The following is a 25811-nucleotide window of genomic DNA, read 5'->3' as shown; positions in this document are numbered from 1 at the left end:
CCCCGGGGCGGTGCCGGGGCCGGCGGTGGCGGCGGAGCGGGGCCATGGTGAAGATCGGCGTCCAGCAGCCGCCCGCGGCGCTCAAGCCGGACAAGGAGAAGGAGAAGGCGGCGGGGGGCGATGGGGTGGCGGGCGCCGTGCTGCTGCCCCCGGGCGCCGTGAGTGGGGCGGGGGCGAGGGGCGGCGGGGGTCGAGGGGTGCGGGTGCTGCGGTGCTGCTTCGGACAGGCACCGGCAGAGGTGTCCGGCTTTACCGGCGGCTTCGGGGCTTGGTGGGTGCCCAGAGTTGAGAGGAGCGGGGAGGGCGTGGGGCAGGGTAGGGGCGCCCTGGCGCCAGCAGCCTTCCCTGGGCACGGGAGTGAATGTCCAGCGCACACAGGGGCAGCAGAACTCATCCCTTCGGGCGGGTTAGCCTGCGGGAATGTAATTTCGGATTGGTCATGCACGGGTGGATGTCAAATCCTGCCATCTCTGAAGGCTTTGGGTTGGCACGGGGAAGAGGCAAGAGGAGGAAAGCAGATGGTGCTGGAGCAAGATGGGAAGCCAGGGGCTAAGGGCACAGAGCTGTAGATGCTTTGCAGATGAGAGTTGACACGGTGATGTGGAGTTGCCCTGCTGGCTCCGGGTGATGGGTAGCAGGGGGGAGCCAGTGCTCATGCCTGCAGGGCTGGGATCCCTTCGGGCACAAGGGGAGCGAAGGCACTGGAACATCCATAGCAGAAGATGCAGAAGGTGCGCTGGGGCTGGGCAGAGCTGTGTGGGTCACTCCCGGGCTGTGGGAGCCGTGGCCGGGCAGTGCTGGGCAGTGCCAGGGGTGGCATGGGCAGTGCCCCTCTCCAGCACGGACAGCGAACCAGGCACTGTTGTGTTTGGCAGGAGCTGGATGTTTGTGAAGTCTCTGGTGCTGGAGAGCCCCACTTGCCAGCCCTGCTGTGAGGGTGGACCTGCTGGGTAGATTCCACTCTGTATTGTGAGGGTGTCATCCTGAGCTGGGCCTGACCCACGGCATCCACTCTGCCCTGTTACAGCACTCCTGTTTCACAGAAGGAGTCCTAAATGGCATTTCTGTATCCCTCATAAATCCCTAGGCTGTGCATGTGGTCTGATCATTTATTGAACCCTAGTCTCTCTCTGACTCAAAGAACGATGTGGGAGCTGTGGTTTTGCTCTGTTCCTGCAGCAGTGCAGAGTGTTCCTCCTCATGTGCCTCAGCAAACAAGTGGGAATGGCTCTGGAGAAGTGCTTGGCAGCAGGGGCTTCAGGAGACTGCCCTGTTCTGCAGAGTTCAGGGAGTCAGACCATGATGATCTCTATGTGCTCACAGCTCTCAGCTGCACTGCCAGGGTCTGACTGTGCTCAGTCTGTCATGATTGCATCTGTTAATCTCACCAGGGAGCTCTGCAGAGACCTGGGGGAATGTGGTTGACAGTGACCTCTCAGTGATTTCCTGACTGTATTTCCTAATTACAAACTCAGGTGCTCGTTTTCTTCCTGCCTCTGAAATCCAGCCCTGGAATCTGACTGTCACACTGGACTTCCAGCTCACCCTGCCATTAAACCAGCCTTCCACAGCCAGAAACTCAGTTCCTCTGTTGATCCTGCATGAGTTCAGGCAGGATCTGTCCATTTCTCAGGAGCACTGTGAGAAAAGCAGTTTAAAAAGTAATAACAGATGACAGAAACTTGTTTCTATCATTAGTGCTGCCAGATCCCAGCAATCAAAATTACTCTGATTCAGGTCCTCCCAGATGTGTGAAATTGGCTTAGGTAGCAAATAGTAAATTTTGGGGTTTTTATGTTGCCTTGGGCCTTCCTCTGACTCCTGGGAGGCAGGGGGGTGTTTTTTTAAGCCCACCTCTGTGAGCTACAAAGGAACCTAAAAACATGAATTTGGAACAAAGGCTCCTCAACAATCTCTTGATTCCAGACAGACATGTAAGAACATCAACATAAGATCCATGCAATAAGGGCAGGAGTGGGTTACAGCGAGCCTGTGCTGTGTGAGGGTGTCCAGGGAGCAGCACATCCCCTGACATCAGGTGGCCTCTTCCTGATGGTGTTTTTCAGAGTATGAAAATGGATTTCAGGCGATGACAGTGGATTCTTTGTTGTGCTTGGGCTTAGCTGGACCTTTACCTTTGTCAGACACCCAGCTTGTGGCATTGGTCTTTCCATATCCAGGCTTTTTTTGCCACACTCCAATAATTTCTGCCTGTGTGTGTCTTTCTCGAGCTGCCTCACAGCAAAATGGCATTGGTGACATGCAAACAAGATGCTCTGCATTCCTCTCCTCTTTGATCTCATAACTTCAATCCCAGTGATAGGAGCCAGAGCTGGGAGATGATTCAGCGGCAGCTTCTGCAGCCTGGGGATTTTGGCAGGTGCTTGGTGAATGCAAAGATGCAGCAGGCAGGAAGATGTCTGTAATGCTAATGTGTCCTGAAAAGTAGTAGGTGAGCAGTCCTGACAGCAAGCTTGCATGTGCCTGAACCTTGTTTCTCCCTGCACAGCTTGGCTTGAATCAGGAAGAATATGCAGAATATTTAAACTCCTGTCAGAAAAATCCCTGTAATTTTGAGACTGTTGCAAGACTTTAAGGGATTATAGATGAAGCAATCCTGTCATTTAGTAGGAACTGTAGGGATGTAGCAGCCTTGAGCAGAAGGCAGCTTGAGGTTATGCAGCCTTTGTGTTCATTGGGAAATATTTGTTCAGATGCAAAACAGTATTCAGGAAGTTTTAATTGAACTCCATATTTGCAGTCTAAAATGGAAATAAATAGACACATAGGCTGTGTCTGTAACTGGGCTGGAAAGTGTGCTCCTTGTGATTGAGGTGGATGTTGAAATCCACAGGAACCAAATAACTCTGATGGCTGGAGCTCTCTGGTTAAAACGTGGGTTGGGTTTTTTTTTTTGATCCCTTGTGCATCCCTCTAATAATTGCTCATTATTTGGCAGACACAGTGCAAGAGCCAGAGAAGGTTTCATGAACAGCTGCAGCCTGACCTGGAGTAGGTGGAAGTGGGCAGAGGAGGGCACCTGTCAGCCCTCTCTCTGTGCAGAGTGCCTGGGGGAATTGGTGCCTGGCAGCCAACACAGGCTGGTGTCTGGGGACAGGGGGTCTGCAGGAAACACATCTGGCTGATCCAGGGGCTGCTTTCACAGGAGCCTCTTGTCCTGCCTCTGAGAAAGGACTGCTCCTGCAGCGCTGTTTGTCTCTGGAAGGATGAGTGTCGAAGGCAGGGCAGTGTTTGCTCAGGTCTGGCTGGTGGGACAGAAGGGTTTACGGGCCAGGCAGGACTGGCAGAGCTCTCTCCATACCCACAGCCTGGTGAGCCTGCTGGAAACACCTTGGCAGTGCCTCACAGCCCCAGGGGCTGCAAGGAGCTTTCCAGGGTGCACACAATGCTGCCTGCAGGCTGTGACTGATGTTTTGCTCTTGGTTGGCTTCAGGAATACCAGGCTTTGATTTGATGTCTTTCATCCCATCTGCATTCCCAAAGCCTTGACAAGACTCAGTGGCCTTTGGATCACACCCTTCCGGGTTGAATGGAGTTTCCCACAAGGAGCTGCTTGCTGCCTGGCACTGGATCCATCCAGCCCTCTGTGTCTGGGTGGTCTCTCTGTAGCTGCACCTCTCCCTGCTGGGTGCCCCAGCTCCTGGCTGGCAGCTGAGCTGTCCCAGCCCCCTCCTTGTTGCCACAGCCCCACACCCAGCGTGGTTCCCTTGCTTGGCAGAAACAGCAGGGCAAAGCCTGGAAACTCATGGGGAGCACATTCCTGAGGACCCCTCTGGTCCCTGTGAGGAACCTCTCCCCAGTGAGGAGCAGCTCTGCTGTGCATGTGGAGCTCTAAAGCAGGCAGACAGTGCCTCAGAGCTGGGGCTGGTGCCCTGTCCATACTCCCCTGCCTTTCCTGATGCTCAGCTGGGAATGCTTTGCATTTGCCTGAGCAAGCCCAAGAGGCTCAGCACTTTGTGGTGGCAGCAGGACAGCAGTGCCACTTGTGGCTGTCCCAGGGCTTTGCTGCACCTTGAGCAGTGATGCTGCAGAGCTGGGCTCCAGCTCAGGGGCAGGTGGAGGAGCAGAGGCTCTCAGGGCACATAAAGCAGGGTCACACCAACCTGTGGGTGCTGCTGTGCCAGGGCAGTGCTGGGTTTGGTGAGCGACTCCTTTGCACAGTGTTGTGAGGTGGGAGACAGATGGCGAGGGAAGGGGATGTGAGGAAGAGTCTTTGAAAAAGAGGCTTTTTCACAAAGCAAGCTGGAAATTCAGAGAGAGGAAGGAAAAGCTTGCTGGCAGCAGTGTGGATTGATTGTGCTCATTGACATGTTGAGTCCAGCCTTGAGGCTCTCAAGCTGTGGGGATTCTCACCCTGTTCAGGCTTAGGGAGTTGAATATGAATATCCTCATTTTAAGAAGCAGCCTCCTGTCACAGAAGGGTATTGCTGGTCTTTGCCCAACCCTCCTATAACTACCATGGTGATTTCTTTTTGTGGCCTGTATGGAGTTGTCAGCTTAAAGAGAAGCACTGTCATTTGGTTTTGGTTCTCTGTGGTTTGGGGATGCCCTGGAAGCAGAGGAAAAGGTTTGAAATGGAATAAAAAAGATGCTCTGGACCTCTTGCACGTTCTGCTCTAGTGAAATACTGGACTTCAGTGTCTTACAGGACTCCAGACATGAATATTTGATATTCCAGCTGAGCATGACAAAGGATCTGACTAAAACTGGCAGAAGGATTAGGACAGAGAGTATCTATTCCAAGCAGAAACATTATAAATGCAACTGAATATTGAAACATGTAGCTGTCTTTCACCAAAGAGGTGTAGACTGAAGAGCTGGAGCCAGAGGAACTGGAAACAGCTGTGCAGAGGTTTGTGTTCTCCCAGAGCTGGGGCAGAGCTGGAGCCAGCCCAGCTTTGCATGGAGGAGCTCTTCACATGGGAAGAACCTGTTGAGTTTACCTGCTTTGAGCACAGCAGTTTTGGTGAGGTTTTTTTTTTTGGCTAAACACAGAAAACCAAGAAATATCTTTAAACAGAAGAGTTTCAAAGGGTGCAAATGAACCAAAAGTAAGTATGAGACAGAAGCCCAGAAGAAGGGAGCTGAATCCAGCAGAGCACTGCAGCCAGGTCTGGAGAGATGGAGGATGAGGTGTCCTTGTGCACTGCTCTGCAGTTCCTGATTTTGTGCTACCAAATGTTTGCTCATTACCAGGTTTACAGGAGATGGAAAAGTCATCTTGTAGGTGCATATTTTCTTCCCAAGTGATGTGTGAGAACCTAGGAATGTTGGTTTTTTTTTTTAATGCCAGTGTTACCATTTGAAGGAGGACAGTGTGAGGGTGCTGGGTTTTTGCACTCATCTCTGCACTTGCTTTTCAGAGTTGTCTTCCTTGGTGCCATGCCCTACCTTTGAAGTCAGTTTGAACAACAAAGAGAAGGGTAAATTTGCCTCCTCTCTCATGCTGTTGTTAAACTAGACACCTTTTCTTTGTGGTGAATTTTCAAGTGTAGGATTGACTGTCACAGTTTTCCTATACTGTTGCTGGGAGAAAAGATAATAGCTGTCAGTGTTCCAGAAGGGAGCAGCGACTTCATTTTATGGTGTGACACTGTGCAAATCCTGATTTTCAGGGAAGAAGCAAATGCTGTACCCTGAAGTCTGGTTCCTTGAAGATGACAGGAGATGCTGGACTCTGCCCCTCTGCTTGCAGTGATCAGTGCAGGTTTCTGGCTGGGACTGTCCCTCTTGTCTGCAGAACCAGCAGAAGGCAGGATGTTCTTGGGCATCTTGGGTATGCCTGTGTCTTGTCTTCCAGTCACATCTAGAGGAAGAGTGAGGAGGGACAGTGCTGGCTTCATTGGCCATAGCCAGATCAGCAGTGCTTGGCTTGCTCTTGGTGAGATCCAGAATGCCTGATCTGACCATCTCTGCCAGCTCCAAGGTGGGTGCTGTGGTTTTAAATTGCACACACCCAAAAGCTCTCCAGACATGGAGCTGTCTGGGGGAAGCAGGGAGAGGCCAGTGGCAGTGTCCAGGTGAGGCCTGTGCTTCCTCAGCCTCCCAAGGCATCACCAGAGGTGAAAAGCTTCAGGTGAAATCATGTGAAACCTTTGGATGTGTCTTTTCCCATCACATTTTCTGCTTTCAGATGTGTTGCCACAGTACCCAATCCTTCACACCTCTTGCAAAATCAGCCTCTGTCTCCCTTGGCTTGTGCCCAGGGCCACTTGCATGGGTTGCTGGTGGGTTTGTTTTACATGGGAGCAGTTGTACAATTGCAGGCTGGGAAAAGGGGAGTGAGTCCCAAGGGACAGCTCAGCACTCTGGTGGAGACCCAGGCTTGCTTCTTCCAAGCCCTGATGGTGGAAGCAAACACATTGGCTTTGGTAGCAGCTTCTCTTCCCTCCACCCAGGAGGGGAAGGAAGGCTCAGCTACACCAAGAGCAAGCTGAAAGCTGTTGGCATTTCCTTACCTCAGTTTCACAGTGTTCTTGGATATTTTTGGCATTTGTGAGAGGTCTTTTAAGGAGTCAGGTGTCTGCCCACCTGCATATGTCTTTACTTTTGAGTCAAGGCTCTCTTTAAATTTGCCAACCTCTCAGTTTAAGAGCTTCCCCTATTCCCAGAGCAGCTGCTCTGCTTCACTCTTGCTTGAGCTGCTTTTGCCTATCATTACTCTAGAGAGGTTTGAGACCCAGTGCCAAAGCTTAACCTCCATTCTTCTCCTGGGGAAAATTCTTTTAATGCCACCTCCCACTTCAGGGAGTCTTTTGTAAAAAACCCTAAACAACCCATGGCCTTCATTCACAGGGCTGTGCTGGCTCCTTCCCTCTCCCAGTGAGGTCTGCCCTGGTGCTCCAGAGCCTTTTAGCTGTGGTGTTGCTCCATGGCAGAGACTGATTTTCCCCATCACTGCAGTGAGTGGCCTGGAAATCAGGCTGTGTTTATCAGAATCAGTATTTTGGCAGTCAGGCTGTTAAATGCCCAGGTTGGGATATTTTTTTTTTTTGCCACTTTGTCACAGCTGTTTATTTTCTCTCTGCCAGCCTCTCTGTTCAACAGAATGCTCAGGGCTTCAGCTGTGAGCGTGGTAAGAACAGTCTTGTTTTTACCAGGGGCTTTGTTGGCTCTGCTAATGCTCTGAATGGTTTTACTCCTGGGAGAAGGAAAGGGAGGCTGGAATCATTCCAGCTGGAAGTTGTTGTGCCTCTGCCAAAAAAACAAAACAAAACAAAAATATGGAAATTAATTCCTCACCCCTGTGCGAAGAGGGAGGAGAAACAGCCCTTTAGTTCCATAAAGGGATGAAAAAAGGAGAAAAGAGGGGGATTTATATCTCTCTTGCCAATGAGAGAGAAGGAAAATATGATCACTGAGTGCTTAGGAGCTCCCACATGCTAGGCTGCATTTTTAACATCCTGCTGTCTTTGTCATATAGCAACAATGCTGGGGGTTTTAATTAGCCAGTGGTTGTTTTTGATATTCTAATTTCCAGCACTGTGAAGCGACTCCTGAGGCAGGTGGCTTTGTTGCTAGTCACATGCTGTGGTGTCACTCAAAGGTGTGAGTAGATTCATTTATTGCAACTTTTTTTTGCCTTCAGCTGTGATAGTCTCTTAATTACTGGCTTGCTTTTGGGTTTTTTTGCTTCCAGGCATCTTTGAATCCAAAAGTCATCAGTTGTGTTCCCTGTGGAAATGCTGAGGCCAGTGCAAGCGCTGCTCAAGGACTGTGAGCAGGGACTTTGGTTGCCTTGGAAACTGTGTGCCATATATATATATGTGTGTGTGTTTTCCTCTCTGTCTGTGCATGCAGACCTAGAGCATCAGAAATGCCCTTCAGCCTGGAAGGACTCTCCTTGCAAGTGTGGGTTCCTTGAGAGGCCTCTCACTGCCAGTGCAGAGCTCTGAGCCCTCTCAGCCAGGGCAGATCCTCAGGCAGTGTTCCCCCATGGGCTCACCTGGTATTCTCCTCATTTTGCTTCCTCTCCTCTCTCCAAGCATAACTGCTCTTGAGGGCAGGACTCATTTTTTGTTCATCTGGCACAGGAACCTTCTTTGGAATGTCAGGACTGCTTTGATGGATGCCAGGATGCCTTTGCTGTGATATTTTATCTCTGTTCCTCTTCTTGTCTTCCTTTGCCTTTTCCCTGTGTGTAGTCTCTCACCTCCCTGCTGCAGAGCTTGGCAGGTGCTCCAGTCTGGGCCCTGCCTGCCCACCCAGCTGGCTCTGGCCGTCCCTGGGGCTCTCCACCACAGAGTTCCACTGTGTTGGAATTCCTGAGTGCAAGTTAGATTGTTCTGATGAGGGTTGCTTAACTTTGGAGCCTGCATCCTTTGAGGAGGCCATGGCAGTGTCTGCAGTTATGTCAGTGCATCAAACCTTGAGAGCTCAGGCTGCTGCTCCCTTGAACAGTGTCCCACAGAGTGATGACATATTTTAGATGGCACTGCTCTCCAAACTGCATCCCTTTGCATTGCATTTCTCTCCTCACTTGTCAGTCACCAAAATCACATCTACTATTTTTAGTCACCCCACGCTTCTTTTCCTGTTGGGGGTGTATATTTAGACATTTGCCAATCTTTATCCCCAGTTTGTCAGGCCTTGCTACACCTAAAATGAAAGATTTCAAACCCATGTGTTTCAGAAATGCAGGGAGCAGGGTTTGTGGAGGGCTCCTGTGTTTCTGAAGCTGCAGGAGCAGAAAAAGGCCCAGAGCTGAGTCCATCTCTGCCAAATCAATGTGTGGCTTGGGAAGGGATCAAGGCATGACATGACACTTTTCATTTTCTCACTTCTGTCCTCTTCAGCAAGGCATGGCTGATGAAGGAGCAATAATGTCACATTTCTATTTTTATAACCTTCTCCTGTATTAATGAGAAATTCCAAAGGCAGCATCTCACCAGGTATGGTTCTTGTGAGCAGCTCCTGCAGTGCTGTGTCCTAAGGCTCAGTGCTGTGAAGTTGGGGGGATTGGCTCAGCCACAGGTGTCTGGGAGGTTTCCCTGCTCTGACTCACTGTGGCCTTTGAACTTGATTTCCAAATCTTGAACCAGACATTGTGCCCAGCCAGGTTTCTGTCCCCCAACCCCCTTGTAGGAGAACTGTTCCTTAACCATTCAGTACAAACCAGGGATAACAGGACACCAGCCATTTTCGTCATGTCCTCAGCAAGACCTGAAATTCCATAGAAAATCCACGAAGACTGAATCAGGGCTTTTCCCCACCCCTCAGGCTACTTTCCAGCCTCTTCTCCCCCATAGTCTGTATCATGCCTCCATCCTTTCCCATCAGGGTATTTGCTGCCTGCACTCTGTTGCTGTGCTGGCCCTGTGAGCTGGCAGGGCTCTGAGTCATAGTGAAGAGCCTGTTTTATCTGAGGAAAGGAATTCCTTTTTATATTCCAATATCCTGTCTGCTGCTGGTGCTGGGCTGAATGCCTGACAGCAGTCAGAGTCAGCATGTCTGCGAGCTCAGGCTTCTGTGTGGAGCTGCCTCTGAGTGTCCCAGTGGAATGAAGGATTAGCAGGACAATGCCAAGATGTGCAGGTGCTTTTGGTGACAGGTGGGTGCTTTTTCCCCCATTGTCCATGCAGGGGAAGAGTGAGCTGTGGCTTCCCCTTGGCTTGCAGAGCATTAGGAGCTCTACCCACTGCCTCTTCTGAAATGGTTCCCTGGAAAGGGAGCAGCCCAGCCCTTTCTGTAGGGTCAGCAAAGTGGCACTGCCAAGGAAAATGGAGCAAAGAAGGGATCAGTGTGTGGAGAGGCAGCAAGGTGCTCTGCAGAGCTGGGGAGTGTCTGTGCATCCTCCCCACATGCACATCTCTAGTGCCTGGACCATGGACATGCTGCCCTTCTGCCACTGCTGTTGCTTTTCCTTCTGTCACAAATAAATGTTTGTCCTCTGCTCAGCCCAGGGAGGGGAGGGAGGGCCTTATGTTCATCTTTGTGTAAAATACATCCAGCTCTTGGAATATTGTGTTTAAAACAACAAAAAGAGGAAAGCCCATTTACTCAGCTGTCCCTACCTCTTCCCAAGGATGGTTTTAACCCCAACCTTTGCCATTCCTCTTGGCCAAAAAAACCCCAAGCTTTTTCAAGGCAGAAAATTAATAGGATAGCTTGTTGCAAGCAGTGTGTCTGGTTAATGAATCCCTGGAACATTGTTAAATATCTGGTGAATGCACACCATTTTTGTGTGTTAATATTTTGATTTTTGTCCTTTGGAAATGCACACCTTGAGGACATGAACTGCTCTTCAGGAAAATCCTGCTGCCAAGTCTGATTCTCCCCTTGCTGGGGAGCCAGGCATTCCTAGGCAAGAAGAGACAGAAATCAGCTGTGATGGATTTTCTGGTTTTTGGAGTACCCTGCTTGTAAACAATTCTGCTGCAGGGAGTGGGGGTCCTGTGGGAAATGAGGGGTCTAGTGGTACAAACAGGGCAGCAGCCTGTGTAACAAACTTCTTGGATTTTTGCAGGCTGGTGCAGATGGGGTGTCGTGCTGGGGATGCCTCCAGCCCCAAGCTGAGCTTCAGACTGATGTAGCTGCTTTTAAATTGTCATTTATTCACAGTGATAAAGGCTGGTGGCCTTTCCATCTGCTGGGCTGGGGGATGGAGACACACATTTTTAGTCAGGTTTTCCAGGTGATTTTTATTCAGTATTTTGCAGGACTGTGTCAACTGTTCCCCTTGGCCTGGCTGGCTGCATTTTTAACCTCACTGCCTAAATTGCTGCTCTCTCAGAATGGTTGCTGTTGATTTTTTTCTTTCCTCCCTCAGAATTTGGGGGTTTGTTTAATAACTTCTTCCAGATAAAAGCTCTGCTTTGCCTCTCCCACCTTCTCCCACAGGGCAAAGCTCTGGCAATTTTCCTGAAGCCAGGGATGTTTTGTGGGGAGCAAAACCCATCTTTGGTAATGAGAGGTGGGATGTCTCACAGTGTCTTTGGTCATGCAAAGAGGACAGAGCTGCCCTAGCAAGTAGCAAACCATTGTGGGCTGGTTTCCCCTCTCTACCATTCCTCAAACACAGCTTTTCTCTTAGTGGGAGTATTTTTTTGCCCTTTGAATTGCTGTGTCCTCATGAAGCTTCTCCAGGCCGTCCCTGGAGCCAGCACTGGCAGCCCCCAGCAGGAGCAGTGCTGCATTCATGTCTTGGTTTGGAAAGCCAGGTGCCTGCTAAGGAAGGCAGGAGCCTCCCCTGAAATGGAGAATGTAAACTCTCCCCACTCCTCTGAATTGCTATAAATTTTAAATTAAGGAGCTCTCAGGTAAAAAAATATGGGAGCAGGAAATAACAGTTCTCTCATAGGGAAGAAAAAAAAAATAGGATAAAATAAACAATGCAGTACAGTAAAACAGCACTGACAGAGTGAGAACCCAACCTGACACCCTGTGGGTCAGGGTGTTGGTGGCAGCCCCATTGGAATTGTGGCTCAGCCCTCCTGCAGTGTCAGGGGTGGTTCTGCTGGAGGGATCCTGTAGAGAAGGATGGATTCTTCCTCTGAAGATCCAGGGGAAGGAGAGGCAGCTGCTGTTCCTCTGGGGAATCCAGTGGAGAAGCCGTGCTGGTGTCTCAAAACCTCTGGATTATATCTGGGTAGGAATGCTTGGCTCCTCCCTCTGGGCTCACATCTCCCAATGGGATGCTGCAGTTCTTATCAGCCATGCAGGGACATTCAATAGCTGTTATCAGCAATGTCCCCTCCCAGGGAGGTGTGATTGTGGTCGCTCAAAGGGAGAGATAAGGCAAACTGCCCACTTCACAAAGGTAATCTGCCATACAGATGGGAATGGAAAACATCTTGCATTGCAATCTTCAACAATTAACCACCACAGCAACCTGGCACCCTTTGGGTATGGTTCACTTGCAGAGCATTAAACATTTTCTCAGCCTTGCTTCAGTGTCAGGAGATCTTCTCCTTCCTCTTCACCCCCACTGTCTGCACTCTCTCTGTGATGACAAGTGTCTGGGGAAAGCTGCTTTTGTGAAACACTTGACATCCAGCATGACTTTCTTGTCCTAGCAGTTCATGTCAGAGAGCCTTGAAACTTCCTCTAGTAATGTGATTTTTTTGCTTCTTTTTTTCTGTTCTTAGTGGCTTGTCAGAGTTGCTGCCTATTGTCTGCAGAAGGAGAGGAAAAATGTAATATTTTTCAGCTTGCTCATCCCTTTATTTGCTGGAGGAGCAGCAGCAGCAAACTGATTGCAGTGATCCTTCAGTGCAGGAAGCTGGAGGTGAATCGAGGTGCTGTGGGTCTTTCAGCAGCTGGGATGAAACAGAAATAAATGTAGATTAATTTCTCCTGGAGATGTGCTGGAATTGTAGCTCCCCAAAGCAATTTGGTCTTGGCAGTTATCAGGTTGAATGTGATAGGAATAAAAGTATCTGGAGGAATCCCCATTGGCTGGGAGTGGAGCAGGTAGGAGAGGGGCTGCAGGCTCCTGGCTCTGCCCCTGTTCCTGCATCTCAGTGGAGCTCCTGGAGCAGGGAATCCCCACCTGGCAGGGTCCCCATGGGTGCCCCAGTGATGCTGGGGTGTCCCAGTCTGGGACAGGAATGGTGCCTCCAAGTCTCACTGAAGTGCTGCTCCTGCAAGGGCTGCTCCAAGGTAGGGAAAGGGAAAAGAGGTGTTTGCTGCCAGCTGGGCTGGGCAGAGCTGGTCTGATGCCACCTGAGGGTGGTGGGGACACAGAGGCCTGTCCTGTTGGGGCTTCAGCACTGGCAGCACCCTCTGGGTCTTGGCCATGTTATTCTGGAGAAACATCTCTTCCTTTAAGAAGTGAGGAACCTTAGGAATGAGAGGCTGATGTTTGCTTTTCAGTCATCCTCCCATTCGTGGCAGTCTCCAGGTGGAGAGAGTCTGTAGTCAAACACATCAGATCTCAAACAGCACAGAGGAGTTAATCTGCAAGAGCCCTCCCTGGTGCCTCTCTCCCCAGCCTGCCTGCTCAGCTGAGGGCAGCTTTCAGCTCTTCTGTATGGAAACTGGGGCATCTCTGAACCAGCTCCTTTCATCTGCTTCTGAAAGGCCTTGCATCATTCTGCTTAACATTTGAAGGGTTATTTTGGTAGAAAAACAAGAGCATCACAGGTTGGGATGAGCTGTCTGTGGGAGGTAACCCTGCCTTTGCACTGCCCTCTGTTGTCAGGGCTGTGACAGGGTGAGCTGGCCACTGTCTGTATAGATGGGGCAGCACTCTGAAGAGGACAGGTCTGTTTTCTTCTGATGCCCTGTCCATTTTCCTTTGGAGCTGTGCTGCAATGTGCTTGAAAATGAAGTTGAGATCAGCACATCTGTTTGTGTCAGCTCACCCCAGCAGGACCAGGAGGTACCAGTAATTCCAATTACAAAAATCCCCAATGAGAAATTCTGCCATGAGTGGCAGCATTTCAACTAAAAAATTTTGACTACCAGTAACTCCCGTCACAAAAATTTCCAATGAGAAATTCTGCCATGAGTGACAGCACTTCAACTAAAAAAATTTGACTATAAGTACATAAATGCTGTTACATTCAGTAACCAACAACTAAGAGTTCCTGATCTTATTTTTTATTTTTGGTCAGTCTTTACCTCCCACTGAAACAAAGCTTGTCTTTGTTCTGAACAATTGGTGGGAAGCTGATGATACATGTCTGTGTATATTCACACAAACACACACACACAGACTTTTTTTTCAATGCATATAAATATATAGGTATTTAATGTAAATAGTTTATGTACCTGGGGTAAGGGAGGAAAAATGCGCAAGTGTTTTACTGTTGCCAGGTGTGAAGTAGCTTTGCAGGGTGGTGCTTGCCCTGTTCATTGCACAACACAACTTCTTTGGATGGGACAGCAGGTTGCTGGTACCCCAGAGCACCCTTGGATGGGTTCAGCAGGTTGCTGGTGGCTGGGACAGCAGATTGCTGATGCCTTGGAGCACCCTTGGATAGGTTCAGCAGGTTGCTGGTGCCCCAGAGCACCCCTGGATGGGTTCAGCAGGTTGCTGGTGGCCTGCAGTAGCCTTTGGATGGGAGAGCAGGTTGCTGGTGGCCCAGAGCACTCTTTGGATGGGTTCAGCAGGTTGCTGATGCCCCAGAGTACTCTTTGAGGTGCCAGCAGGTTGCAGGTGCCCTGGGGCACCCTTTGAGGGTTCAGCAGGTTGCTGGTGCCCTGGACCACCCCTGGATGGGTTTAGCAGGTTGCTGGTGCCCCAAAGCACCGTTTGGAGGGGACAGCAGATTGCTGGCGGCCCAGAGCACCTTTGGATGGGTTCAGCAGGTTGCTGGTGGCCTGGAGCACCCTTGGATGGGTTCAGCAGATTGCTGATGCCCCAGAGTACTCTTTGAGGTGCCAGCAGGTTGCAGGTGCCCTGGGGCACCCTTTGAGGGTTCAGCAGGTTGCTGGTGGCCCAGAGCACCCGTTGGATGGGTTCAGCAGGTTGCAGGTGCCCTGCAGTAGCCTTTGGATGGGTTCAGCAGGTTGCTGGTGCCCTGGAGCACCCTTGGATGGGTTCACAGGTTGCTGGTGCCCTGGAGCACCCTTGGATGGGTTCACAGGTTGCTGGTGTCCCAGAGCACCCTTGGATGGGTTCAGCAGGTTGCTGGTGCCCTGGAGCACACTTTGGATGGGTTCACAGGTTGCTGGTTCCCCGGAGCACCCCTAAGAGGGTTCAGCAGGTTGCTGGTGGCCCAGAGCACCCTTGGATGGGTTCACAGGTTGCTGGTGTCCCGGAGCACTCTTGGATGGGTTCAGCAGGTTGCTGGTGGCCCAGAGCAGCCTTGGATGGGTTCACAGGTTGCTGGTGGCCCAGAGCACTCTCTGAGCTCAGTGTCTGTCCCCAGGAGGAGCCGGGCCCCGCAGCGCCGGGCCGCCGCTCGTCGCTCAGCGGGGTGTGCTACCTGACCATGGGCCTGCTCGTGCTGCTGCTGGGGCTGGTCTTTGCATCGATGTACGTCTACAGATACTTCTTCATCACCCAGGTAGGAGACATTTGGCAAGCACTTCTGACTCCATCAACCCAAGCAGCCTTTGAGGGAGGTGCTGCTGGATTTTGTTGCTGGGCACTGCAGATGAGGCATTTCTTAAGTGCTAAGCTCAGGCTGACCTCCATTCCCAATGCCATGAAGGGCCTTCCAGAAACCCTCCCCTTCCCTTATGGCTTTGTTTTGCTTTCTTATTAACTGCATAAAAATATCCTGCCAGTTGTACCTTCTAAACCCCATTGCCTGGGGTACAGCAGTCTGAAAGCATGGCTTGTGAGGGGAGAGCAAGCCTGGAGAGAGCTGGGGGGTACAGGCAAGGGAACAGCTTTTTGCAGTAGGTTTTGTAGGCTCTAGCTCAGAAAAACTCTGTAGGTGGGACAAAAATAGGTGCTGCTATTAATAAAGCAAGCAGAGAAGTAAGAACAAAGTGGGAGATGATGTAGAAAGTGAGCCCTCAACCTCCATTAAATTCAGAACCTTTTCTTCCACATTGTCTTTGCAAAGCCTGGCCAAGGCACTGGGCTGGCAGCACTGTGGAGGGTCAGAACACAGGGAATGAGACAGGGCAGAACTGCTTTTTGAGGAGGAAACTGCTGAGCTCTGGCTTGCTGAGTGTTTAGCCAAGAAACCCCAGAGCACTGATTTGCACTGGAGCCCTTGTTGTGCTGTGGAGTGGCTATTAGTGAATGAGTTCTCCCAGGACTGCTGCTGCCTTCAACTCTGCAGCCAGCACTTATCCACTCAGCAGAAGAGTCTTTTTATATACTCCTTTTCTCCATACATTTCCTTGCTGTCAAATTAATTTGCAGTTTTGTTTCAAGAAATCATCAGTGCTTTGTTACCCATTCCCATTCACACCTGATCTGGAAACGCTGTGACAGCCCCAGGGCTGCTCCCCCCTCACACACAGCCCTGTCCCAGGTGAGGGCACCTGTCCCTGGGCTTTTGGTGGTGGCACTTCCCTGGGAGAAGCAGCCCTGGCCCTGAGGGAGGTCCTGGCAGGGACACCTCCCATCTGCTCAGAGAACAGCAGCTCCTGTTTTGCTGGGAGGTGAATCCACTTTGTTTTGCTGCATTTGCCACTCTGAGCTACAAGGGCCTCTAGAAATGATTCTCTGCTCAGCCCAAGCTTCTATGCCTCCTAAAAATTACATCATTTTTTCTATGCCTCCTGTAGAAAAATGCAGTTACTGGGAGCCATGGCTATGGAGGGATGTGAACAGCCTGGTGAGGAAATATAAGAGCTTGCAGGCAGTCAGTTTGCCTTGCTGAATTACTCCTCATAAAAGCCAGCAGGGAATTCTTTATTCCCTTTGGACCTGGCTTGTGACTGTGTTCACAGGGGTCCAAGGATGAGGGAAGAGACGAGGATCTGACTCCGTGTTTCAGAAGGCTTGATTTATTATTTTATGATATATATTATATTAAAACTATACTAAAAGAATACTAGAAAAGATTTCATCAGAAGGCTGGCTCAGAATAGAAAAAGAAGGCATGAATAACAAAAGCTTGTGTCTCAGACAGAGAGTTTGAGCCAGCTGACTGTGATTGGCCATTAATTAGAAACAACCACATGAGGCCAATCCCAGATGCACCTGTTGCATTCCACAGCAGCAGATAATCATTGTTTACATTTTGTTCCTGAGGCCTCCCAGCTTCTCAGGAGAAAAAATCCTAAGGAAAGGATTTTTCATAAAATATCCTGGCTACACCTGGCTAGCATGAAGTGAGATGTGATCATTTCACAAGGGTAGCTTGCACTAGGTCCACCAAGAATGTTTTCTGCTAAAAAGCTTGATCTTACAATATCCTCAGGCATCTGATGAGTGTTTTACCCAGCAGGGGTACACTCCTGTTTGCTGTGGCTATTGGGGGGTGGTGTTGCAGCCCTGCCTGGATTGTGCTGTATCCCACAGCTGCCCCGTGAGAGCGTGTTCCACTGCGGGGTCCTGTACGAAGACTCGCTGTACTCGCCCTTCAAAGGGCAGCTGGAGCTGCACGAGGATGTCAAGATCTACATTGAGGAGAACTACGAGCAAATCAATGTGCCAGTGCCCCAGTTTGGAGGGAGCGACCCTGCGGACATCATCCATGATTTCCAGCGGGTAAGGAGCTCCTGGGGCCTGTGGGGGCAGCCATGGGGCTGGGCTGGGTGCACAGCTCCGTGTTCATGGCTTAGCACTGTCACTGCTGTCAATTCCTGAGCTGCCCTCTCTGGGCTTTTCCAACCCGCTCTGCTTGCTGGGTAGGGAGGTTTGTTTAACACAGTGTCCTGTCTTCCCTGAATTTCCTCTCCTCACCCATTTTCCCAGTCAGGGCTCATTGCAGAGGGCTCACTTGTATCATTCCTGTGCTTGGCTTGCAGGGTCTGACAGCGTACCATGACATCACCCTGGACAAGTGCTACGTCATCGAGCTCAACACCACCATCGTGATGCCTCCTCGCAACCTGTGGGAGCTGCTGGTCAACGTGAAGGTACAGCTGCAGCTCTGCTGCTTTTCTGCATGCTTTCCTTGAGTTGGAAAGCTCCTGGCAAATCAGAACTGCTGTGTCTGGGGCAGTGAGCCTTGGCCCTCAGTCTCCACGTAGAGTGAAGGCTTCAGCAGGTTTGACTGAAATACTGATTGTGCAGACAGCACAGTAATGCTGGGCACGATGAGCAGCCTGACCAGGGAGACACAGAGAAGCAGCAGGTTCCCTCCCTCTGGTGTTCACTGACTGTAGGAATCAAAGGAAAAAAGAAGAAATTCCTTCCTTTCCCCTCCTGAGTTTTGCACTGTGGTTTGCAGAGCTCTCAGTGTCCCTTGGGGAGAAACAGGCCTTCAGCACTCACCTTTCTGGGGGAATCTGTGCTGCCCTCCCTTCTGGGCTGCAGCACCAGGCTTGGGCTCATGCAGTTATGCTCACAGCCAGCATTAATTTGGTTTAGTACCAGCGATTTTGTTCAGTTCAGAAGCCTGTGCTGCTGAAAGCAGCCATCTTAAAATAGAATACTATTTAATCTTCACAGCAGGAAAAAAGCACAGGATTTTTCAGACTGCAGAAGGTACATATCTGTCTCAGTCTTCTGCAGGTAAATCAAGGCACTGAGCCTGGGTCTTTTATCACTCCTGTGAGGGTCTGCTTAAAAAAGGAGGGAAAAAGACAATCTAATTCTAACTCTTTCTTAAATTCTCTTTGCTCGCTTCCTGCTGTGTGCAGTATGGTGAACTTTGCAGTGTGAACTCAGAGACAAGCAGCAATGCCTGGAGAGAGCCTGATCTCCAGTCCCTGTCAGACTCCCAGTTTGTTTCCTTGCAGTCCTCACAATTTCATGCACTGTGACAGTCTGGCAAATGTGCTGGGAACCCTGCAGGGGTACAACACACATTTACTTACAACTCATCCAGAGCTGTCACAGCTCCTGACCCTGGCAGGTGACCAGTCCCTGGGGCAGAGGGAAATGGAAAAGGCAGGATTGCACAAGCTGAGAGAAAACAACTGAGAGATTGGGAATGCTGGTCACATCCTAAAATAACAGATATAAACTCACAGTCAGTGAAAATGATGCATTGTCATTGAATTTTAAAAGGGGATTTAAAAAGGGGATGTGCTTATGCTTACATAAGCACATATGAGGTCATATGTGAAGAGCCCAAAGCAGGTGTGAATTTAAATGACCTCCTGATTATTGAGATGGTTCAGTAGTGTCCAATCTGTCTCTGGAGGCTTTAACCTGTACCTTAGAGACATTGTTTTAAAATTATTAGTTTGATTTTGGGTTCAGAAAAAGTTTTCCACCACGAGAACAGTGAAGCAGTGAAACAGGGTACCCAGGAAGGCTGTACTGCCTCCTTGAAATTCTTGAAGATTTCAAGACCAGGTAGGATAAAGTCCTGAATTAGCTGTGATCCTTTGGGCCTGTCATCTTCGTGGCCACATGTGGCGGGGGTGGCCTTGCTGATCAGGCAGAAAGCTCAAGTTTATTCCTGCTGCAGGGAGAATCTTTATGACCCTATGACTTGCCCTGCTGCTCAAAACTGCTGCCTTTTGGATGCTGGGTGAGCTTTGTTGGTCCTTGGACTTGGAGACTTTTTTCTTCTTTGCATCTCTGAATACAGTCAAATCCCTAATGAATGAGAATTTTTCCCAGCAGAAAGTTTAGTTTTGGATCTGTTCAGTGACTGCATCCCTGTTTCTACAATCAAATCACAGTCCAGCAGTGGTTTGCTCCAGCAGACTGGGGCAGCACAGGGAGTTGGGGAACCTCCTTTGCTCTTTCCTCCTGGCCAGCCTGGTGCCAAGGTGCCCCTTTGCAGAGTGGCTGCCACATGCACTGTGCCTGCTTCTTTCAGGCTTTGTTCTGCACAGGTGTGACAGTTCAGTGACCAGGGCTGCATAAAAGAATGGAGGGATGCTCCCCACTGCAGCAGCAGGAGCCTGGAGGTGACCCAGTTAAATGATGGACCATCCACATCTCCTGCAGAACACAAGATGCTCAGAGCTTTAGCTTGCTCAAAGCTCTTGGCAGAGACTTGAAGGTACTGTCCTTATTGCACTGCCATGGAGGAGTGGTGATTCCCCCTTCACCTGCCACAGCTGTTTCAGTCTGAGACAGTGAAGAAACTGGCCTGTGTGCTCATGTCTCTCTGAGCCCTCTCTCCAGGCCAAGGGTGTGGCACATGCTGAACCCCAGCCTTGGCTGTCACTGTGACAGCCCCTGCCAGGAGCTGCACGTATCTCACAGCCCCCCTGCCTTCTCTATTATTGAGAATCAATAATGGAATTTCTTACAGAACTGAAGTGTTAGTGCAGTACAAACTGGCACTAATTCTCTAATCCTGCAGTGTTAGAGGACAGCCTTATTGATCTACCTGGCTGTGCCAGCTCAGCACTGAGTTTAGGTAGTGTGTTTCCAGGTGTGTCTCTGTGGAGATAAACAGTCCTGGGAAACAGAAGAGGTGAATCCTGAAATGGTGCTGCTATTGCTTGGTTATTGCCTTGGTTTGAAAAGGCAGGTGTCTGCTAAATGGAAAATGAAATGGAAAATGTAAACCCCCTCCTTGTGAATTATTATAATTTTGAAATTAAGGGGCTCTCAGGCAAAGATGTGGGAATAAGAATAACAGTTCTTTACTAGGAAAATTAAAAATACAAATACAGTAGTACAAAAAACCCAACAGTCACAGAGTCAGAGCAGTCCCTGCCCCCTGTGTGCCAGGCGGTGTCCCAGCCCCATCCATGGGGGCTCAGCCCTCCTGCAGTGCCAGCTGTGGCTCTGCTGCAGCAGGGATCCTGCACAAGGGGGGAGTTTTCCTCTGCAGCTCCAGGGCTGCTGCAGATGGGCCTGGGCTCCCTCTGGCCATGCAGGGCAGCAGAAAGCTGCTCCTCTGGCAATGCAGGGGGCAAAGGCTGCTGTGCTGTGCCAGGCTCAGATTGGATCCAGGGAGGAATGCTTGGCTCCTCCCCTGGGCGGAGCATCTCCCCATGGGATGCTGGGATTGGATCAGCCCTGCAGGGACACTCAGTGGCCGTGGACAGCAGAGATCTCCTGGAGGGAGGGTTGGCTGGGGGAGAGATAAAGAAAAAACTGCCCCATGGACAGCAGAGAGCTGCCCCACCTCTGACAGATGGGGATAGAGCACACAGCCCCCAGCTGCACCTTTCAGCTGGAGACAGTTATGCTTACCTTGGCCCCAGGGTCTGACAGTTCTTTTATTTCTTTGACTCTTCTTAAGGAAAAGGGACCAGAGGTGATTTTTTGCTTCATGATCTACTTAGCACCTGCTCACAAGTACCCTGGCCCAGGCTGCCCTTGTTACACAGCTGTTTGTTGCTACAGTGATGTCCAAACATGAAAGATGCCCTGAGCACCTGGGAATGAGCTTGCAGAGAGTCGCCAGTGCTGAGCTGGGGAAGATGAGACCTCCATCTCTGGGGACACACTGAAACCCTGTTTTATCCATCCCCTGGTAGCTTTCTGCCATGACACCTCACTTATCACCCTGGCCTTCACAGTGGCCTCTACCCAACAGCAGGGATGTCACTGCCCCAGACATTCCTGGGGCAATGAAGGTGTGTGGGGGGCTCAGGTCTTCTCTGAACGTGCTGCCCATGGCCCGTCTCTAATCCCCATTCCTGTGGGCACTTAGGGCAGGACATCACTGTGGCTCTGCTCAATGGACCAGAGAGGAGAGGAGAATGTTGAAATCTGAGCTGGGCTGGTGGTTTTGGTTTTTTTCTTTTGAAGTAAATGTAGAGTGCACATTTCAGTGGAGTTCCTGGAATTTTGGTTAAGCTTTTATTTCTCTCCAGATGGCTTTGTTGTACTCTCATAGTTACAGTTTTGGGCATCCTGCTCTAAAATTTGGGTCAGTTTATAACAAGGTTGATCCTACACTGACTTCACCCCTTATGTGAACATTCCATTTTTGGATCTCATCTATTTTGTGTGCACTGTGCCAGTAGCAAGGGACAGTTTCTTGCAAGGACAAGGTCACACATTAACTGGCCTCAGTAAGTGGAGCTTGAGCCCCAGCAGTTTTCCCCAGTTTGGTTGTTCATGGTGCTCTGTGTGAAACAGTTGTGTTCTGGGGGTGTTTGTGCCTTATTTCAGTGGGAACTCTGTTCTTGCAGAAGGGGACATACCTGCCTCAGACGTACATCATCCAGGAGGAGATGATCGCCACGGAGCACGTCAGCGACATGGAGCAGCTGGGCTCCTTCATCTACCGCCTGTGTAGCGGCAAGGAGACGTACCGGCTGCGGCGGCGCGGCGCCCGCCGGCGTGAGGGCCTGCCTCATCCTCATCCTCATCACAGCCTGCCTGCTCCTCATCCTCATCACAGCCTGCCTGCCCCTCATCCTCATCACAGCCTGCCTGCCCCTCATCCTCATCACAGCCCCTGCCCCTCATCCTTATCACAGCCTGCCTGCTCCTCACACCCTCATCACAGCCTGCCTGCTCCTCATCCTCATCACAGCCTGCCTGCCCCTCATCCTCATCACAGCCTGCCTGCTCCTCACACCCTCATCACAGCCTGCCTGCTCCTCACACCCTCATCACAGCCTGCCTGCTCCTCATCCTCATCACAGCCCCTGCCCCTCATCCTCATCACAGCCTGCCTGCTCCTCACACCCTCATCACAGCCTGCCTGCTCCTCACACCCTCATCACAGCCTGCCTGCCCCTCATCCTCATCACAGCCTGCCTGCCCCTCACACCCTCATCACAGCCTGCCTGCTCCTCATACTATATGATATACCGCCATCTTGGAGCCATGAATCCCATTGACTTATATAGAGCAAAACCCATTTCCTTTTTATTGACTTGGAGCCAGTGACCTTTGAACTTGGAGCCATCATGACGTCATTGGAGCCACATGGCCCTTTCCCTTAATGAAGTCCTTGCTGGCATGGTGCCAAATGGCTCCATGGCTCCAGGTGGCGGGTCATCACAGGCTCATCACAGCCTGCCTGCTCCTCACACCCTCATCACAGCCCCTGCTCCTGCCCCTCAGCCCTGACAGCCCCCGATCCTCATCCTCATCACAGCCCCTGCTCCTCAGCCCCTCACAGCCTGCCTGCTCCTCCGCCCCTGACAACCCCTACTCCTTGTCCTCATCACAGCCTGCCTGCTCCTCAGCCCCTCACAGCCTACCCTGCTCCTCATCCACAGCCCTGCCCCCTGCTTCTCACCCCACATCACAGCCCTGTCTAATCCTCCTCATCCCACATCACAGCCCTGTTCCTGTTCCTCACCCCACATCACAGTCCTGTTCCTGTTCCTCACCCCACATCACAGCCCTGCCCCTTGTTCCTCACCCCACATCACAGCCCTGTCCCTGTTGCTCATCCCACATCATAGCCCAGTCTCATCCTCCTCACCCCACATCACAGCCCTGTCCCTGTTCCTCACCCCACATCACAGCCCCTCTCTGGCTGGTGCAGCCATGCTGGGCTCTTTATGACCAGAGCTGTGTTTCCCTCTGGGGCTTTGCCTTTTCCCATGCAGTTAATCCAAGCCCAACTTCAGGATGCTGCTGCAAACGGGTGCTGAGTGCTGTGTTTGTGTCATCCATCAGCCTGATACAAATCCTGCAGAAATGATTGCAGGAGCCAGCAATTCATTTCCACGTGGGCTCCTGGGGCTGAACTAATAGCAGTGCTGTTGGGAATTGTTTGGAAAATTTCCCTAATGAAGGCACCCGATTCAGTGGCAGCTATTCAGAGCAGATTAGATCTGCGAATTGCCTTTAATTAATTAAGTTCATAATAGTACGGAAAGTGTTGTGAAGAGGGAACATTGGACTGTGTAAAAATGATTTCATGGAAATTAGCAATATGTATCTTATATTGCAATGATAACATTGCTGCAAAATACTCTTTAATACCAGTATTTGTATTAATTTGCTTTTAAGGTATAGCTAAAGGCTTAACTGGAACATGGACCTACAGTCAGTGGGATTGGGGTCTCTGGGGAAGCTGCAGGGTGCAGATGTCCCTATGGCTGAAGCTGATGGTGCTTTCCCAGTGGGAGCTGCACTGACTGCCATGGAGTTAAATTTACACAGTGCTCAAAGATAACTGGCACAGCCCTGGCAGTCATTGGGGCACCCCAGGTTTGCTGTAAGGAGGGAGGAGCTGCCAGCAGAGCTGCTCAGAGCTGAGGACCTGCATTTGGAGGGCATGGGGGGGTGTTACCCAGGGGGAAGCATTGCCCCAGGCTGGGGCCACAGCAGGATCAGGCACCCAGGGATACAAACAGGTCTTTTAAACACTTCTTGGCTGTGACTTCTGCTGGTTTCTGGAGGCTTTCTGGTCCCTGAGATAACACTGAGATGCTGTCAGCTGAAACCAGCTGTTGCCAGATGACTCCTTCAGCCCATAGCAGCTCTTACTGCAGGACTATATCCTAGAGAACGTTGTTAATTCTTCCAAAGACCAGATAAAGCTGCATTCCATATGGGCTATGCTGTTCCCCCATTTCAGTGTTCAGAAGTTGCATCTCATCTGCCTTCCTTCCCCTCTTTGCTTTGGTTCTTACAGATTCTCATTTGTTGATTCACCTCTCTCCTCTGTTTAAATCACCTCTAGGTATCAGTCGACGTGAGGCTGGAAACTGTCATCGCATTCGTCACTTTGAAAACACTTTTGTGGTCGAAACTGTTATCTGCCAAAAGTCATGAAGCACTCTCCAGATGTAACCTCCCTTGGCTTTGCTTGCACACACATGCTCTCAGCCCTCTCTTTAGACATGGTAATCTGGCTACTTTTTATACTCCCCCCAGCTTGTGCAGCTCTGACCTCTGGGGTCCTTTGTGGCCCTTCCTTCCCTGCTACCTACCCAAGACATTGGCTGGGCTTAAATTTACACAGTGCTCAAAGATAACTGGGGGTAGATGCAGCTTCTTCCACATAACAGAATGGAAATCCCCTTTGGGAGCAGGTTTGGGTAGAGGAATAGAAATGCTGGAAATAGGTGCTCTTTTCCTGGCTGAGCAATTTCAGGCTGGGATATTGCTCTGGGACAGAGGGGGTATGCACAAGAGGAGGATTTCCATTTCAGGGCTGATACAGTGACCTAAACCAGGTGCACTTAGGAAAGGAATAGTTGTGAGGCTACAGACAGGGCAGTTTGAGAGCTCAGCAGAGGGAAGGAGGTGCCAGCAGCAGAACTGGTGGTTACTGGCAAGTCAAGAAGAAGGTTTTTCAAATCTTTTAACAGTGTGTATTCTTGTGTAACTCCTCCAGTGAAAGCTGTTTTGGTAGCAATCACTGTAATCCAGCTGTGTATCACATTATTTGCAGGCAGCAGTGGAGTACAGATACTGATAGAAGCAAGATTCAGCTGATCAATATACTGCAGAGAAATTGTTTGAACAAAACTGCATTTCTATTGATCATCAGACAGAAGAATTGCAGAGTAATTAAATATTCTTCCCTCTGTTCCATAAATGTAGTTAAAACTAATTAGGTTCTTGAAATGCAGGCAGTTTTTTGGCTTGAAAGAATGGGGTGAGTTTCAACTTGGCACATTCTTGTTAATTGGTTTCCAGCAAATCTGGACCTGTTCACCATCTGTTGAAGTGAGCCTGTTGTTTTGGAAGAGGAAGGATAAAGTAAATGCAAGTACAATCATTAACTCAGCAGAACCAAAATGCAAAGTTAATATATTTTAAACTTCTGAGTGTTAATTTTATGAGTTAATTACGTGAAAACAAAACAGGATCTCAGGATGGTCATGTAATGCAATAGGAATTAGTATATTGTTAGAGGCTGAGTATTTATTATTTTATATAAACATAGCTATGAATATTAATTTCTGTCAAGTAGAGGAGGACACTTTGGTTTCGTTCTGCTTTAAGCTTGATGTAAAATGAAGAATTAGGTGCACTTCTTGCAGGTTGGTGTGGAAAGTTTCCCACTGCCAGATGGGTATTTACTTTTCTAGCATTGTGTTTTCCCAGCAATAACTTGCTGCTAGCCCCAGCCTTTAATTGCCAAGAGGATGACAAGAAGTGGGTCAGAGAATTGGTTCACTTCATGGAAGTAACTGGTAAATTTAAGCCCTCATTTCTCTTCATTTCTAGAAGCCTGAGGCTGCACTCAGGTGCACACAGGCCTCTTGCCCTCCCCTCTGGTTCTGCATGATGTCATTGGATGTGCTAACTGTGCAGTCCCGCAGCTGTAAGGGCAAACCTTGGTTCTTTGGGGTCAGCTCATGTGCTCACTGTTCCATAGGGTGAGAATGCAGTTGTAGAAAGAAAACATAAGATGCTTTGTATATTTTGTCTGGTGGGAATCTTACTTCTTAGGAAAAACCCATGGGATAATAAAGTCTTTTACCTCTGA

General features: G+C 50.0%; 1 protein-coding gene across 1 annotated transcript; it reads left to right on the top strand.

Annotated features, from left to right (window-relative positions):
• On the top strand, positions 1 to 25811 carry ITM2C (integral membrane protein 2C). The gene is made up of 6 exons (XM_064720594.1): positions 1 to 158; positions 14838 to 14975; positions 16895 to 17083; positions 17344 to 17454; positions 21595 to 21745; positions 24054 to 25811. Exons 1-6 carry the CDS (start codon positions 45 to 47, stop codon positions 24143 to 24145), a joined length of 795 nt encoding a protein of 264 aa, XP_064576664.1. The 5' UTR covers positions 1 to 44; the 3' UTR covers positions 24146 to 25811.

Source organism: Zonotrichia leucophrys, chromosome 9 (assembly GCF_028769735.1).
Source record: "Zonotrichia leucophrys gambelii isolate GWCS_2022_RI chromosome 9, RI_Zleu_2.0, whole genome shotgun sequence".
In the NCBI taxonomy this organism is placed as follows: domain Eukaryota; kingdom Metazoa; phylum Chordata; class Aves; order Passeriformes; family Passerellidae; genus Zonotrichia; species Zonotrichia leucophrys.
The sequence above is the reverse complement of the archived record's forward strand: the minus strand, read 5'-3'. Positions and strand labels throughout refer to the sequence as shown.

What these genes read in the sequence shown, in the direction of transcription:
- ITM2C (XM_064720594.1), top strand. Translation starts at nt 45, where the DNA reads ATGGTGAAGATCGGCGTCCAGCAGCCGCCCGCGGCGCTCAAGCCGGAC. An exon ending in TCATCCATGATTTCCAGCGG is followed by an intron (nt 17,084 to 17,343) that starts GTAAGGAGCTCC and finishes CTTGGCTTGCAG; the next exon opens with GGTCTGACAGCGTACCATGA. An exon ending in AGCTGCTGGTCAACGTGAAG is followed by an intron (nt 17,455 to 21,594) that starts GTACAGCTGCAG and finishes CTGTTCTTGCAG; the next exon opens with AAGGGGACATACCTGCCTCA.